This window comes from Python bivittatus, unplaced genomic scaffold (genome assembly GCF_059951505.1).
Source record: "Python bivittatus isolate LINGU-HERP-01145 unplaced genomic scaffold, Pbiv_v1 ctg000480_np1212, whole genome shotgun sequence".
In the NCBI taxonomy this organism is placed as follows: domain Eukaryota; kingdom Metazoa; phylum Chordata; class Lepidosauria; order Squamata; family Pythonidae; genus Python; species Python bivittatus.
In genome coordinates, this window is record NW_028277075.1 from 42,505,766 (window position 1) to 42,524,468 (window position 18,703).

Genomic DNA, 18,703 nt, shown 5'->3' on the forward strand with positions numbered 1-18,703 from the left:
AAAGACAGTGAGGAAAGTATATATTCTTATTGGGTCATTTGCAAGCTATGTATGTATATATGTGTGTATACATGTCTGTCTGTCTGTCTGTCTGTCTGTCTGTCTACCTATCTATCCATCCATCCACCCACCCATCTACTACCTACCTACCTGCTTTACAGCAGGCAGAAGAAACCTGTTGCCTATAGCATTTTTTTTGGGGGGGGGGGGAAGGGATATTGTTTCTATCAGCCCAATCCTCCTGCTGGGCTGTGATTGTAATTGTAGATTGATTGTAATCCTGTGCTTGTAATCCAGGATTTGTTGTTGTCCACCCTCCACCTTCTATTTCTTAAGAAATTAAAAGAACATATTCACCTTTTCTTCCCTTTTCCTTCCCTTCCTGGAATTTATATGTTACTCCTTGATACATCTAAGATGGATTTCTGAGTTAAATGTAATAAAATCTACGTAGAAATAATTGTGTCTTCCCTAAAGTGAAGGTGTTTATACAAAAATAAATTCTCATGAATTCTGTACAATGACAACTGTTATCCATTAACAATGTAAGCACTTCAGAGCTAAACTAAAAAAAAAAAAAATTAAACATAGTTTTTAATAAAATACATTTGTTAATAATATTAGTTGGTTTGTTTATCCAAAATAAATGGGAGGAAAACAGTGGAGTCTAGTGGACAAAAAGGACCAGCAATAGAATAATGAAATCTTAGGGCATTATATGTTCTACAGATAAGAAAAGTGGGGGTTGGGAGCAGGATTTATTGTGGTATTTGGTACTGGATTAGTGATGACAGATTAGAATATGGAGGAAGATGCAGGAAGTATACAGAAGCAATAAAATTCCTCATGCAATTTATACAGACTCCTTGGTTTTATAACAGCTGCCAATAGGAAACTACTGCAAGCCGAATGCTAATCAACAGCAACTTGTAGTTAGCTCTGTGTATTAGAGTTTTTTCATCATGCAAATGTTCCAGTTAAACAAACTATAGCACTTTAAAGCAAGATACCAAAAATGCTGAGAAATGTAGCAAAAGTGCCCCTTTTTTGCTATAAAACTTCACCCATCTCATAATTGTAATACCTTGAAAGATAAAAGGTAAGATGAGTCGGGGCCTGGAAATTGTGTTTTTCTACGATGACTCCCATTTTTTGTGGAACAGCCTCTCACTGGTAGCCAGACTGGTACTAACTCTGGCATTCTTTCAGAGCTGTTCTACAGGGCACTTAAAAGTTGATGTTGGCCTATGCCAGGCTAATGATTTCTGTCGAAACTGTACTGATTTTTTGAATTTTGTTTTAGTGTTTTATTAATCCAAACTGCCATGAGTTCATAATTCTAATGGTGTATAGCTTAAATATATAAAAATACTCTTAATTTTCAGGTGAAGAACTGAAAAATGAAAAGCCCCCAGTTGCAACCCTAAATCACCTATTACAGAAGAAGATTCATTAAATACAGAAAGCTTATTCCTGATTACAGGTAGTCCTCAACTTACAACCATTCGTTTAGCAACTGTTAGAAGTTACAATGGTGCTGAAAAAAGTGACATACAACTGGTCCTCACACTTATGACCATCGGAGCATCCCCATAGTCATGTGATCAAAATTCAGGTGCTTGGCAACCAACATATATTTACGATGGTTGCAGTGTCCTGGGTCACATGATCTCCATTTGTGACCTTCCTACCTGGCTTCCAACAAGCAAAATCAATGGGGAACAGCGTGATTCACTTAACGACCCAGTGATTCACTTTACAACCATGTGATTCATTTAATGACCATGGTGATTCGTTTAATGTGAAAATGTGTGAGGTCACAGGATGCCTCACTTAATGACCACACTGCTTAACGATGAATTTTCCGGTCCCTATTGTGGTCACAAGTTGTAAGCATGCATAGGAATGCACTAAGGAATGTTAATGTTAAACAGTAGTTCAGACAGGAGTTACTAAGAGGAATTCTGGGCAAATATTTTACAGCAGGACTGGTATATCATCATATCATTTTCAGGGAGTCATCATGATGATGTAGGACAAGGCTAACTGTAACAAGAGGGGAAGTGGTTAAAATAAAAATAGTAATAGTAACTGCTTTAATATAATACTTGAAGCCAATCGGGATAAGTATTATTCGTATGACAGAAAGTCTGTTTTATCTAGATGAATTACTACTATCATTCCAAATTATCAAACTTCCACAACTTCCAAAATGTGTCTTAATAGGACTTTCCTGGAATAGAACTTGCGTCTCTGAGTGCAATTGCTGTTCACTCATACAGCTGACACTTCAGAAGCATTTACAGAACCGACAATGGATGCTCTTCCAATAGTAAAGCCTCTATGTAACAACTCTTTAGGGTTACATCTTTGCTAAACCTCAGCAACAGCATCACTTTGAAAAACCCTGAAGGGGGAGGAGGTCAAATCAGGCAAGATCGTAGATATGATGATCCAAGCTCCACCCCTTCTTCATGGCTTGGATTACAGAGCCATTTTCATCATCTTGCCTATTCTGATCCCTTGAAGACATAACGTTCAAGGTAGGGTGGAGCCTCCAGGGCCATCACTAATGCTATTGACCACCAGAAGGGCATCAAGCAAGGCTGCATACTAGACCCATTCCTAGACAAAGTTTATATTAACTCCAAGGTGAGCTAGCTCAACAACACAGACTTTCACTCACTAAAATTTTCTGGGGGATATATTTCTCTCCTACCATATGCAGATGATACAGCAGTATTCCTCCTATTGGCCTTAAAAGAGCACTGAGGGCCCTAGCACAGGACTACAAGGAAGATCTGCTTGAACTTACAGTAACTATCAGAAAACCAAAATCATGGCATTTTCCCAAGCCTCAAGACCCAATTATAGAATACAGATGGCCACAAGTCTAAGGCAGTATTGTACTTCAAATATTTGGGGATAGTCTTTCACTTTACCAGCAATAGGAAATCCATGGAAACTATGTTGCTCACAGTGTATAGAGGAGCTCATCTGTCATCCTTAAATACCTTAGGACAAGAGGTGGCAATACATATCCATAGTTCTTAAACTGTTTGAAAGCAGTCACTTGCACAGCTTCTCTACAGTTGTATCCCTTTTCCAATTTGCCCCACTGGAGCTTGTACAATCAAAATTCTTAAGAGCAGTCCTTCAAATCCCTAACAGTATCTCTAGTGCCATCCTGTGACCCATGACAGCCTTATGAAATTGGAGACTTTGCAACTGGCTTTAGACTGTCCCTCATCCCCCTTGCACTTGCCCAACAACCATCAGCAGTGATTTGCAATCCAATTTGATATGGATAGTAGTGACTAAAATCTCATCCTTGGGCCTTTCTCTGTATTTTCTACTTGGCATAAACTACAGGTAGTCCTCACTTAATGATGGTAATTGGGACCAGAATTTCCATTGTTAAGCAATATGGTCATAAAGTGCAATGTCATATGCCTGCATCACTTAGTGATGGTAATCCCGGCAGTCCCCGTTGCTCTCATTAAGCGAAAACTGCAGGTCATTAAGTGAGGACTTCAAGTGACTGTGATTTGTGACTTCTTGCTAGCTTCCCACAAGCAAAGTCAATGGGGAAGTTGGCTGGAAGTTGCAAGTTCCAGGCAGCTCGCAAGAGGCCAGAGGGCAGGTGAGTACTATGGAGTGAGGCAGGACGGGTGCTGAGGCAAGTGTGTGCGGGCTGGGGAGGGATTGTTGCTGTGCTGCATGAGTGCATGTGGTTGAGGAGGGGGTGTTGCAGCACAAGTGAGCTATGGAATACAAGATCCCTGTGATCTTGTACTCCACAGAAGGCTCCCTGGGAAAAAAAGCAGCAGAAGTGACCTACAACCTTCCCTGCTGGCTTCCCCACTGACCTTGCTTGTAGGAAGCCAGCAGGGAAGGTCCCAAATGGTGATCATGTGATTGTGGGACTCTGCAACCATCATGTGAGCCAGTTGCCAAGTACCCAGATCACAATCATGTGACTGCAGGGGTGCTGCGATGGCTAGAACTTCGAGGACCGGTCATAAGTATAACTTGTTCAGCTGATTGCAACTTCGAACACACGCTGAACAAGTGGTTAACTGAGGACTACGCTGAAAGTTGCCGGCCAGAAATGGTTGACGCTTCAGCAGTTCGAGTCCAGCCTTCGCGTTAAACAGGGTGAGCTCCTGTTTCCTCCCCAGTTCCTGTCAACCCAACAGGTCGAAAACTCACGCGAGTAGACAAATGGGTACTCTCACTCCGGTGGGAGGAAAAATGCTGGCGGCGCCTTGCAAAAAGGAGTTGGGAGCAGTTGCCGGTAAGCATGAAAAAAAAAAACCTGCGCGCGCCCGAAAAGGGCGCGAAGTAACGGAAACCCCGCCTCCTGCACTCGCCAGCTGGGCTCTGCTCTAGGAAGGAGGCTCTGGCAAACCACTTCCGAAAAACAATTGCCTTGAAAACTGCAAGGACTCGTCCAAGTAGTCACTGCAGGGTCAGCAATGACTGAGCGCAGACAAAAACAAACAAACAAACCTGTATGGTCAGGCCAAAGCTGTTATTAAACAACACATAACATATGCAGAGTAGCAGTCTGACTTAGCCAGGGCCCCAAACTACTTCATCAGCCAAAGTCTCAGGTATTCTGTCTCCCCCATGGCATATGCTACACAACTGGAAGTCCCAAAGCCCAGAATGGGCTTTACTTTACCAGAATGTCACACTCTCCCTTCAGCCATGCTCGAAGGAGATATGGAAAGACTCCCTTCTCAGAACAGCAAATGTGAATCTGGGCATGTAGAAACAACAGAGCATGTCCTCCTCCAGTGCTTGTATTACAGAGATATTTGCAGCAACCGAATCCAACTATTACTGCAAACAATTTTACTCTTCCCTGCTGCTTTCAGACATCAACCCTGCCACAACATACAGCACTCTGTGTAGCAGTGCTCCAAATTCACTAGATGATAACTTCTGACTTGGGCTTAGCACCCAACCTTACAGCTTAGTCTCTGAGTGCCCCTAGTCTGCTACAACAGAGTATTTTATTGCCTAGCAGCTTACAGTCTTTTACTGTATCTTATTTTTTAATATGTATTCTGTACAACTTGTCATGTCCCACTCTATTAGGGTTCTCCAAAGGGGTCAATATCAACCCCAAAGGGTCAGTGGGACTATCCATTATTATTGTTGTTATTATGATTTGTAGTACTATTAATTAAAGTAGTATTTATTAGATTATTTTCATATAATAAATGTTTTCTGGGTCAATGAGCAATCTGAAACTTCATGAAGGGGTTGATGAGCTGAAGAGTTTGGGGGCCCCTGCCATATACAGTGGTACCTCGGGTTATGAATTTAATCTGTTCCGTGACTCTGGTCGCAACCTGATTTGTTTGCAACCCGAAGCAAATTTTCCCATAAGGTTCAATGTAATTACCGTTAATCCATTCTGGCGTCTGCGGACCACGCGTCAAGGGTGGAAAATGGCCACGGACCACGTGTCACGGTGGAAAATGGCCGCGGATCCGGTTTGTACCCCGAGGCGGAGTTCGCAAACCGAGGTAAATTTTTGCAGCCGGAGCTGGTCGTAACCCGAAAAGTTCGTAAGCAGAGGCGTTCGTAACCCAAGGTACCACTGTACCTTTTATGTTCCTAGGCCTTCTTTTATTACCCATTCTGTGCCTTACACTGGTCTATGACCATAATAAAGATTGATTTGATTTGAACCCCCCATGATGCCACTGAACCCCAGTATCTTTTTCTAAAAGAGGGCCAAGGAGTTTGGCATCAGTTCCAGGCCTGCTCACCTCACACTCAGATGCTAAGGGGGAAGAACCTACAGAAGAGTGGCAGAGACAATAGATGATTGGTTAGTTTTTGAACAGAAGCATTTCCTGCCAAGTGAAGTGAATGGAGGACAGATATGCAGGTCAGAACAGCAACAGTAGTACAGATATTCCCAAACAACTCCAAATGTGTTTTGCCCCACTACAGCAGGGAATGGGTGACTCTTCATTTACAAAGTGTATTTACCCTGATTACTGATTTTTCCGGTTTTGCACAATAAACTAAAACATAAATTTAAAAAAACAGTTGCACAATATGCTAAGAAACAAAAGACAAACCCAGTTCAGCCTGCAAGCATGCTGTGCAAACACTGCCTCTAAGCAACTCCTCTGGAAAAGTTCTTTATATCAACGTATAGTTAAAATTACAATAAAAATGAACTTAGAAAAAAAACGTAGGGAAGAAGGAGAATTAGTGAACTAAAAGGGGGAAGCTGGTCAAGTTCTGCATTTTTTCCCAAAGAGAATACGCTTATATAAGCTCATAAAAACTGGTTCAATTATAGTTTTGCATTGTTTATTAACAGATGAACAACCACATACATAAATATTATCTCTCTGCCACAGCTTGTTTCTATGGCTGTCTTTCCACATGATGTTCCATTTTACTACTCCTAGCTGTTACAGGCCTAGTATGCATATTATGCCTGACCTTCTAACTTGCTCTGGTTAAGGGTCAGAGTACTTTTCCTAATTAATCACTATCTTCTTCTTCTTATACCATACTGTTGGCATGGTTTCAATACCCGATTAGCAATCCATTGAGTCAACTTCTGTTGTTAACAAAATGACGTATAAAAAACATTGAAATCTGTTGTTTATGCTTTTGGTTCTCAAGAAGTGGAGGGCACATCTGGAATGGACCCAACATATAGGATAGGCATTCCTAATTCTCTCCAGTATCTTCTTCAGAAAAATGACTCTCTTTGGATTCTGAAGAAATTATTTTTGGCAAAGAGCTACTGTTGAAGCTGTTTATGAAATCCCTTTCAACAGTCTTGTTTTCCCTTAGAGGATTGTTATTAGCTAACCAGAAGCCTGCCTTCATACATAATGCTAATATACAACCTCAAGAGGCAAGCTAGGAACAAACCACAGTTAGAGATTCTAGCTAACCATTTTTTTAGCCATCAGTGTGTGTTCAGCCATTATACAAAGCCATTAACTAACAAACCACTCCATCACTTGTGACACGGAAATGTAGCCTCCATCAGTAAATTCATAACTAAGCCAGTGAGAGAAGAATTTCTGTACATCCAATTCCATGACTATTTAAGCCCTGTACATCCAACTACATGACTACCTAAGTTCACTGAGGATTACATTACGAACTTGGGGCTACTTTGCTATGTATGGAAAATTATCCCATTCATCTCATCTTTTTCAGGGAGTGAAAACTTTATTCAGTGTCCTGAATAAAGAATGAACTATAGAATAATGTATTTAACAGCATTTATTCCCTTATATTTCCTACTACTTCTACCTATAGAAAAGAGATATAATTCAAGTTGGTTTAGTATACATACGAAACTAATATTTTGGCAACATGCTGCAGAAGCACACCAGGCAAAATACAAGAGCTCTATTACATTGGAATAACAGCATTTCTATATACAACTTTAAGGGAGAAGAAAACAGGAAAGGCCACTGTCCTTTACCTTCCTGTTCAGTTGGGAACCTTGAGCTCTTAATTGGAGTATCCTTCCCTTATGTTACAGGATTGTTATGAAGAAGAATGAAGGTGAGAAAACTAATTAAGTTTTTCAGCTGTGGGAATTGTTTGTATCAGCAGAACCAGGAGATACTTTTCTACCACCTTGAAGCTTCTTCATGTGTCCTCAGAATCTGCTCCCAAAGTCTTCCCAATTCTCTGAAACAGACTTTGGTGGCATATGTGGAGGGGACTGCAATGGGAGAAGTGAAGAAGAAAGCTCTCGTGCACTAGCAGAAATGCATTCACAGGCTGTAAATTATTTGGCATATCTTAGTCCTAGATATTTATCCTGCAATACAACAGCAACGTATTTTGCAACATATTGGGAAAACTATAAAACTCTGTTGTAGATGTATTGTAGATATTGTATATGTTTGTATATTAGCATAGTGTTTTAAGACTGGGCAACAAAAATCAGTTAATCCATTTTAACTAATCCATTTGTGGTTTCTAAAAAAATTGTTTGAGTTTTTTTGCTGCTCTACTTAATTTTTGGTTTATCTTGTTTTGTTTTTTGTGTTACCATTTATGATTGCACTTGGTTATTGTTTTTGTTTTTTCTTTTCTTAGCTTAAAAAATAATAAAACATTTATTTTTAGACTGACTAGTAGGCATGCAGAACTTTTTCTGAACTGAGAATCACGCTTCAAAAGAATAGTGGGCTGGGAGAAGAACTCAATTTTATTTTACTTCATTTACATTTAATTAACATTAAACAGCATTATACTCTACAGTCACATATTTAATGATTTTCCTCTTCTGTCACATTAAAAATTAAGATGACTGGGAGCTGCATGAGTCACTGATGTAGATTATTCATACAGGGAATTGTATAGAAATCACGAAAACAGCTGAAGAGGAATACCAGATTACTGCAATACTTTACCAATACATACATACTTACTATGGTACTTCTAGTTTTGCTATCAAAAAAGGAATCTTTATCATAGAGGTCAAACCTGTGAAAATATTAGAAAAAGGAAAGGAAGAACTGAATAAATGTAAAGCAATATACAAGCAGTCTTAATGTTTGGTAAATTCTTTTCAACTTGATTTCAATCATAGTCTTCAGACAGCAACTACTCATCTTTTGAAGCCCCAGAGTTCAAAAGCTTTCAGCCATTGAACTTATGTCCAATCCCTTTCCTGTAGGATGTCATATTCAATCTCAACAATTCCTGCCGCTTTCTAGATAGTGTGTAGCATCTGTTGCTTCCATCTACAATTCTGATGGGGCTCTCTGTTGATATGTACATTACCATATGAAAACACTGTTTTTCAAGAAAAAATACACAGTAAAATCATAAGGGGGTACATAGTTGTATTGCTATAAACTAAAAGACACATTCTTTACTTAGTTGAGAAATATCCTGCAATGATTGCTAAACTCTTTTGTGAGATGGGTGGCTACATAAATATGATCAATAAACGCGAGTCACTCTTTTGTGAGATGGCAGCTATATAAATATGATCAATCAATAAAATAAATAAATAAATAGAATTTTGTCACATGGAGACCAAATTGGAACATAAGAAATGCCCTGCTGGATCAGATCCCTAGCCCATCTAGTCCAGCAGTCTGTTCTTACAGTGGCCAACATCTGCACAAGGAAGCCAACTAGTCTCCCAGCAGAAGTCATGTATTTTAATTGACTGTGTGCTGTTTTTCCTTGTAACGCCCACCAAGACCTACTGTTTCTGAACTTTTAACAGGTTGCTTTTCTCATGGTTTGGATTGTATTTTGCTTGCGGTGAAGAGGTTACATGACAACTTGGCCATAGAATGTGATGCTGTTTGGATGCTTTCTTTCTTGAACCATTTTTGGAAAAGTGTGGTTTTTAATAAAGAAAAAACAACCAAATAAGCTATCTACCCTTCTTTTAATACTCTTAGTTTTGTGCAGTCCAAATATTTTGCATATCATGCTACTTATGTGTCTTTGGAAGCAAGCCTGACTAGATTCAATTGGCTTACTTCCCAATCAGTCTGGACAGAGCTATAGCCTTAAACTGCAATCCTATACCTGCTTACTTGGGGGAGTTACTTGAATTCAGTGGGATTTAACTTGCACATGGACAAGTATAGGATTATGCCATAAGTCCTTAAGGAAGTTCATCGTGACAAAAACCTTCCATGAGCTAGCAAGATCCTGTTTATTTGGAAAAAATGATAAATTTAGTGCAAGTTGTATCCAAACACAAGCCTACATGTTTCTATTAATGTTCACATGTTTGAGCCTAGTGGTATTCCCGGGGGCCAATTCTGTTGTAAATGACGTTAACTAAAACTGATGAAATTTGACTTACAAGTGTTGCTTCTCCCTTGAGAAGGGATAGGAAAGGCGTTTCACTGTCTGATGCTTGTGTTCTGCCACTTTAGGTTGAATGGGTTCTGTTATTTTTTGAATTACAGAATTGATCTTCTTCAAAAGGCCATGAGGTTGATGAATTTGATACACCTAAGGATTGAAAAGAAATGTTGTTGTTGTCGCTTTAAAAAATTACTCCATTTAAGTCATTTGCAGAACATACCAAGGCTTAAAAGAAGTAAAACTCTGAAACAGGATAATTAAAATTAGAAAATCATCATGGGTAGTGGTGTCCAAATGTTGAAATGAAAGGTCAGATAAAGATAGAACCATAGGAACAAATATCTTGTGCAATTATGATTCTAATTATGACAGAGTGGCTTCGATCAACAGAAGATGGAGGATAATTTCCACATGACATAAACTTTCTATGAGCAAACAAACAAAGCAAATTTTTGTTTATAATATATCCCCCATTATGTTATACAGAGCTCTGCTCACAGCACCTTGTCCTTACTGGTTTGGATCATATTACTATCATTTTTCTGGCCAAGGAGACTCGATTCCTTCCAATCTCTTTAATTCAAAATTTTTAAAAATGATGGATGGGCTATTTTAAATTTGGAAATACAATTAAAATAAATAATATGATAAATAGAACTAGATCAGCTACTGATACAAAATTCAAACCTAAAGTTTAATTTTAGTTTTACTTAAAAAAAATTACTTTGTACTCTAATGCTGTCTCTTCTTCCATTAGAGACATTTCCCTGCAGAGTCTGGGTTCTGCACTTAGTATGTCATTAAATATTGATCCATTTCTCAATTTTGCACCCTGAACAGGTACAGACACATTTCTCAAAAGCTTAATATTCATCATATAATATTCTCTGGTGACAATGGGCTTTTAGAATGATACTTCAAATATTCATTAGAAATTAAGACTAGATTCTACTAGTGCTTTTATGCTTGCGTAATATTAGACACAGACATAGTAATTCACATGTCCATGTCTATATATAAAATCATAATCTCACCATAATGTAACCATTAAGATAATTTGACTTTTCAAACTTTCTATAGTGAGAGAAGTATTGACTGAAAACACAGAAATCACCCTATTTATATACACACGGATTAAAATTTCCACAGTAAGACACTGGCTAAAATGTTTTAAGCAATAGTTTGTTGTACCTAGTGGTCAGGTTTAGATGTAACACTAAGCTATAATGGGTAGGTTCACTCATTACACTAAGCCCAAAACTTATTATGTTTGAAACTTATTATGTTTGAACTTATTATGTTTAGGGCATTAAGTAAACTCACTGAAATCAATGGGACTTAAGTAATGATATGTTAGTCATGATTTCAGTAAATTTATTCTTACTATGATGATCCATCCCATCCTCTCACAGGATCCTCTAGAACTGTAGTCTCATAAACTATGTCTAGGAAAGAAGAAATTTAGCAAAGTTAAGGCATGATAGCTACACAGGTTTATGTCTGTAGAACAGATAATGGCCTTGTTCGCTTTAGTGTAGTCAGTTTTTATTTTTAAAAATCTGCTTTATTTAGCATGTAGATAATTCTTTTTCTTGAAATTTTCTCAAGCATGTGCTGTTTCTTTATGTGTGCTGAATTGCCATTCTACAGGCTGTCTAGAATGCTGAGCATCTGACATAAAATCTAACATTTTAGACCTCAGCATGCATGCACATTTAAGACAACTGTGGTTTTGTGATGTGAGATCAGAAAATGATAACAAGCAGTCACTTAACTGTGGAAGACTGCTGGCTACCTTGTATATCCCAAATGTTTCAGACTATTACCCCATAAACCATAAACAATAAGGTTAATAGAGATCATTCTAGTTCTAACTGAAGAGCTTCAGGTTGTGCATCACTGATTATCAGTGAAGTTAGCATACTATGATGGGCTGAGCAGGATGACTGATGGCAACAAAGAAAACTGCAGCTGAATCAAAAGCAAACACAGGCAGACTGTCTTATGCACGATTTTTGGAAAGATATGTGATAAATATTTATAAGAATTAACTACAAAATGGCACCAACTATGTCTATGTATGTCTTACAGAACAAATTTCTGCGATGCAGTGCAGTGAACATGCATAAACATTTATATCTTGCAGCATTACAATTCATACATTGCCCTATAAATTGTGTTGCAAGCTGTACTAAGTAGTTTAGTTAAGGATTCTGCTTCTCTTACAGGCAGACAAATTTAATTTATGAGGAGACTATGAAAAGAAGTTAATGTTATGTCATTTAAATGTTTAGATCTCCTGATCTTAAAGAATATTAAAACTAACCTTTTTTGTGGGCATCTTCAGTTTCATGAATTCTGCTTCCCGGCACAAAACATTCCAAGGAGCATGAATTTTTATAAATCCAAGACCATGTATTTTTGTCTTTAAAGAAATAGACAGAAAAATAAACTGTTAGATCAAATAAACACAAAGCACCGATTTGTTCAATTTCATATGAACAAATGAACATATGGCCCTGCAAATTTTTCTTTAAATGGTGAACATAACGATTATGGGGCAAATAAGGGAGGGCTGATGGAAGATATATGGACCAGGACAAGTATTTTGGCAGAAATAAGCAAAAACCAGTTTAAATAATATGCCTTAAATAAAGTTCTTGAAATCAACATTAACATTAAATGGTACTCTTTTCAAATGAAATACTGCTACTATAAAAAGTTAATAACCTAAATCTATCAGTTAAAGATTGTAATATGACAATTCACCAGAAACATTTGGCTGCAATTTATTATTCATTTACACTTTTCAGAAGTCCCATTCACTGTAATTGAAATTTCTCTTTATTTATGCTCAGATTAATAAGCATCTTCAAGTTCCTGGTCTAATCAACAAGATGATAGTTTTAATACTAATTCTTTCAGATAAATCAGAACCTCTATTTGCCTATCAGTCAAAATATTAGAGCCAGTGGATTTCCTGGGCAACCCTAACCCCTTCAGCAATCCTACAGTTTTGAGTTTGGTCTAGCGGTTAAGGCACCAGGCTAGAAATCAGGATACCGTGAGTTCAAGTCCTGTCTTAGGCATGAAAGCTGGCTGGGTGACTTTGGGCCAGTCACTCTCTCTCTCAGCCCAACTCACCTCATAGGGTGGTTGTTGTTGTGGGGAAAATAGGAGGAGGGAGGAGTATTAGGTATGTTTGCCGCCTTCAGTTATTTATAAAAATAATAAAGGCAGGATAAAACAATCTTTAAAAAAAGTTTGTGCAAGTTAACCCTTCCAAAAAGACAAGTTCCAGAGCTAGGAGACTTTCTTCTCTGTCTTTGATTTGATTGCCATTGCTGCTGTGCCAGTTTACACAAGCATAAAAGCTTGTTTTCATACTGCTGCCCTGCACACCTGCTTACTAGAAATACATTACTCAAGAGACATAAATAGCTGCCAATCTCAATATGGCAGAGCTTCAAAAACATGTACTGTATTGGCTTACTTCATGGAGGAGAATTTAATCAATTTAATATATGCTTTCCTTGAAACAAGCTTTTACTTTTAACCAATATTAAGGTCAGCAATAAGGTTTCAGGGAACTCTCAATGACAGCCAACCATACAACTGCAAGAAACGCCTTTGCCATATATGTCACCTTGTTTTTCTGTGAACATCACTAGGCATTTGCTTATGTTTCTGATATCATATGTTGCTGAATAGTGTCTTACCATGTAACTTGATTCATGCTTATTTGGAAGACAGCCTCACTGAATTCAATGGAGTTTATTCCAGATAAATGTGTGCAGATTTTCAACTACTCAGTTCAATCTTATAGATTCAGACTTACACTCAGGAAGTGATTATAGGAATACAGTACTGAACTCTAATCTTTTAAATTTTGTTTGGGATTAAGTCCTATAGAATAGAGTAGGGTTTACTTCCAGATATGTATTCAATTGTACAATCAGTATATCAAAATTCCTTGAAATAAACTATGCATTTAAAATGAATTAAATACAAATTATAGGTTCACTACACAATTAATCTTGCACAGTTACAGTTATACTCTGAGACTGAAAAAAAGTGATAATGCATTACTATGGATGACTGCTTGTAAGTCCCACTGAATTCATTGAAGTTTCTTCCCACGTAAGCATGTATAAAATAAGTGTAACATTATAAACAATCTTTTAATATTATTTTCAAAGAAGTGGGTCATTTCTTTTAAAATCTATTATTATTATATTGTTGGTTGCATAGTCAGCTAGTTGTTTAGACTGGATTTGGCACTTTCATCCACTGATCAAGTCTTTCCCAAAGATCTGGGATAGGCAGATGTTATTTGATGGTGTGAAAGGTATCATCGCAGGATGTAAACTGTTCCAAGTAAAGCTGCCTTTTGCAACTGATTGATGGTGATTTTGTCAATGCCGATGGTGTTCAAGTGGTGCTCCAGATGTTTTGGGATTGCAGCCAAGGCACCTATTACTATTGGTACTATCTTGACTTTCTTTTGCTAAAGTCATTCTATTTCTATTTGCAGGTCTTTGTATTTTGTGATTATTCCTCTTCCTCCTCCCCACCCCCCTTCAAGTCAGTTTTTGTCTCATGGTGACTGCCTGGACAAGTCCCTGCAGTCTTCTTGGCAAGGTTTTTCAGAAGTGGTTTGCCATTGCCTCCTTTCTATGGCTGAGAGAGTGTGACTGGCCCAAGGTCACCCAGCTGGCTTTGTGCCTAAGATGGGACTAGAACTCATGGTCTCCTGGTTTCTAGCCTGATCCCGTAACCACTACAACAAACTGGCTTTGTATCATTATTAGCCTCATTTAATTGTCAGTAAAATATATAGATGTGACTTGGAATAATAAAATTATACAACTCAATATAAATAATGGCCAGAGTCTGAATTTGCACACTTAATATGGTACAGGGTTAACAATATTTTACTAAGTATTAGTAATACTGGAATTAGAGCTGGAGTATTAAGAAACTATTTAAACAACAAGATATTGCCAAACTACTGTAATAACAACAATTTAAATGTATATGCTACCCAACTCCCAGCAGCTCTGGGAGGTCTTTAAAGGTGCACTGAAAGAGTAATGAATGAAAACCAGTGGGAAGTAATTATATACTGAACTGGGAAAATGGTATTTCAGTTTTTGTAGAAGCAGATATACCCAAAATGTGCTGCAGAAGCATAATGTTAGAATTTTATATTATGCAAGCAGTCCTCTGGCAAGCGTATCTTCTATTTTCATTCTGATCCCCTACCTATGATCCAGTTCAGTTACTAGTTTTATATGTTCTTCAAATGTTGGTTCCTTTCCATTTAGTTCTAATATCCACCCTGTCAAATTATGATTTATTGCTTTCCCAACTAAAATCTGCAAGCAAGTTCAAACATGGTTCCAGTTCCCATTCAGATATCAGTTCATCTGCCTCCACTGTGGAACTGGGAGACATGAAGCTACGAGCTATAGAGGGAGTTGGGCAGGTTCAGCAGACAATGTATTTGTCCAGTGCATAAATCACTCAGAAAGTTTTCAGCAGAAATGGTCTTGCTGGTCAAGCAAAAACCTTTGGTTTAAATATTTAAAAATTTTAAGGAAAAAAAAAGTTTAAAACTATTTAATGTTTAAAGCAGTAAAAAAGACCAAATAAATAACAAATGTCATCTCATTCATCTAGCTAGTGTTCTAGTGGTTCTTTGCATTGATACCATGCATCAGCTATTAATTGTAAATGTATTCACAACACCCTTTATTGCTATTTCAGTCCATAATATAACAGATCTTTAAACTTTGGTATGAATCCCAAACTAGGCCTAAGACAAAATCTGTAACCTTCCAGATCCTGTTTAACTTTCATTTGCATTGCCTCAACTAGGATACTATGGTCAAAGAATGAAAGTTGTAATCCAGCTCAAGTACCAGAGATTTCTCATTTCTGGTTTAAAGGACAAACCAGGACAAAATGGAAGTATGGAAGTCAGAATTTTAAGAAGTCTTTAAAAAAACTTTAAAGGAACAATACAAATCTATGCCTAATGGCTACATATAATTCAATACTATATGAAAACAAGTATTTAAATTTTTTAAACATAATTTTAAAAACATTTTACTACATTTAGAAGCTAGTCTTTCTTTTCTGAAATAATTTACAACCTAATGACCAAAAACTACCTTAAACTATACATTGCACAAAGTGCAGAAATTTACTTGCACAAGTATTTCATGCAACATTAGCTCAACAAGAATGAAGAGGGAATCTCTAAGCTGCAGTAACAGTCTGCTAATACATTTGAAAGCCTTGTTGCTTGTGGTCAGCTAGATCAGAGGGGATAATTGATTATTTATTGATTTATTTAATTTAACTAGCAGACTTATATATGTCAGCAAATGTAGTAATATATGTCAGCAAATGTGCTGTATTCCAAATGTATGTTCCTACTTTCTTCTAAAGCAGATGTATCACACTGAATAATCGAAGATTCATATAACTCTCACCACTATAAAAGGAGAACAGCTGAACTACTCACTTTTCCCTTTCTAGAAGTAAATTCATAGGAGGTCTGGCACCATAATGATTCTGATAACTCAGTTGATTTTGAGTCACTCCCTTTGAAATGCATATACCCGAGATTTTCTCCTTTAATTATCCTGGCATTATTTCATTCATATCACAGTTATTATTCACGATAAGCAGACTTTTAATAAAACATAACAGCTATACTATACTACTGATTTTTAGTCACAACCTAATTGCATTTTGGAGTCCAGCATTTAATTTGGAACATTTGCTAAAAGGTTCCTATGAATAAACGGAAGCTAAAATAATAATATCAATATTTCTCTGTGACAGAGACTTGGAATTCCTATAATCTTTAGAAACAATGACATGAGTAGTTTGTGGTCCTTTTGAACCCTGTTTTCCTTAGACAGAGGAAAGTCTGACTATGAAATTCTAAATGCAGATGAATCTTTTTGTTTAAAATCCTCTGCCCTATTTCTGTATACAATAGCATTTCAAATGTGTTGCTTAAAGGATGCAGAATGTCCATCAGCACCTTCCATCTGTGACAATTGTAGCACAAATCTTGTTCTAAATTTGTGGAAATTAAGATGTGATTCTAAATGCCTCTGGAGTTCTTGTCATATACCTAAGATTCATTTGGATCTGCTGACAGCATCAGTTTCTTAAATTATATTTAAAAGAAAAATATATTTCATTTGTTTACCTCAGACATTTTAATCATTCTTCGGAAATGGCATTTTCAATACTGCATGTTTCAAACTACAGTATTGTTTTTTTCAATACATAAGATTTAATTCAATGATGTACAGGACAAAATAATGAGGTTAATTTTATATATTCCATATAAGGTCAAATCATATAATCAAAACCAATAATTTGGGGATATGGTTTGAGGGAGCTTAAGATCGTGGATTAAGAACACAGGACTTAATCATCAATATGTGTTTGAATTTTTGCCTAACACAGCTCTTACAGACACAGAGCTTTTGCCATGAAATGACAACAAACTTTTATTTAACTAAGTAAGGGCATTTCCATCAATGGTATAAAAATATGAATGACTTGTGAACAAATCTCTCTCACACACAGAGAGGAACACATACACATCTGGACACACACCAAACTTTTGACAGGGCATTATCTCAGGATATATATGGCCACATGAATGGGCCTGGTGTTTCTGATTACATTAAAAAGGCTTGTATAAGATAGGAAAATCCTATAGGAATAGCAGAAAAGCTTATTCTAGAAAAAGACCTTATAGTAGTCTGAATTAAGTGGAGTCCTGAGGGAAAGGAAACAAATCTGGCAAGATTAAGCAGATTTACAGAGAAAACTTGCAAAAGTGTGTATTTCTACAAGAATTCTATTGGGATTAGAGTGTACTGGGATCTTTCTACAAAACCCCAGGCCTTGGTCTTATTTTGGTAAATATGATTCTTGTTTTTTAGTTACTCATCTTCACCCTTGCGTGACTATCCTTGCAAAAGGCCACTGGCAGAGAGGGACACATCCCTTTGGGAAATAATACTGTCAAGTCAAAATATACTTCCGTGGGAATCTCTCTACTGGTTTGTTTTGGAACTGTGCCCCTTGCAAGAAAGCATATTCTCCCACCTACATTTAGCTCCTCTATTGTATGGATTCATGCATGGGGTGAAATGACTAGGAGCTAAGGTGAATTCATCTGAACCAACTTTAGAAGCTCACGACACTGTCCTTTATTTGTGTGTATTATTCTTCCAGGACTAAAATCTGCACAGATAGGATAGTAATTCCATGAAAAAGCTATGGTTACTTATCTTAAAATATTATAATCATATCATCACTTCATGTTGTGGGTCTACCTCCAAATTCAAAGTTATCCAGTGAAACTAAATGCAGGAAAATTCAGGACCAACAGAAAGAAATACTTTTTCTGAATGTAATTAAACTGCTCCCCTATGAAGAAAGACTACAGTAACTGAGCCTCCTTAGTTTGGAGTAAAAGAGGGTAAGGAACATGATAGATGTATATAAATTCATTCACATCCACAGATAACAGGGAGAGAGAAAACTTCTTTACCCTTCCTTACAATGTTAGAAGTTGAAGGCACCCACCAAAATTAAATACAGACAGATTCAGGACCAACAAAAGAAAATACTTTTTCATGCAGCACAAACTGTGGAATTTGCTATCAGTAGTTGTAATGGAAGCCAATTTCTGTCATTTTAAAAGGGGACAGGAGAGGTTGATGGAAGTTTAGGCTATAAATGGCTACTAACACTGACTGGCTGTTCATCACTTCCTGAATCATAGGTAGCTTACTACGTATATGCCATG

The 18,703-nt window shown here is 37.2% G+C and overlaps 1 protein-coding gene across 1 annotated transcript in view; it reads right to left on the minus strand.

Annotated features, from left to right (window-relative positions):
• Nucleotides 1–18,703, minus strand: part of ANO1 (anoctamin 1) — a 131,703-nt gene that overhangs the window by 63,897 nt on the left and 49,103 nt on the right. The window contains exons 4-6 of the mRNA XM_088145813.1: nucleotides 12,179–12,277; nucleotides 9,848–9,999; nucleotides 8,445–8,499 (exon numbers count right to left, since the gene is read on the minus strand). Coding sequence (XP_088001939.1) covers nucleotides 8,445–8,499; nucleotides 9,848–9,999; nucleotides 12,179–12,277 — 306 coding nt within the window. The remainder of the gene's footprint in view (nucleotides 1–8,444; nucleotides 8,500–9,847; nucleotides 10,000–12,178; nucleotides 12,278–18,703) is intronic.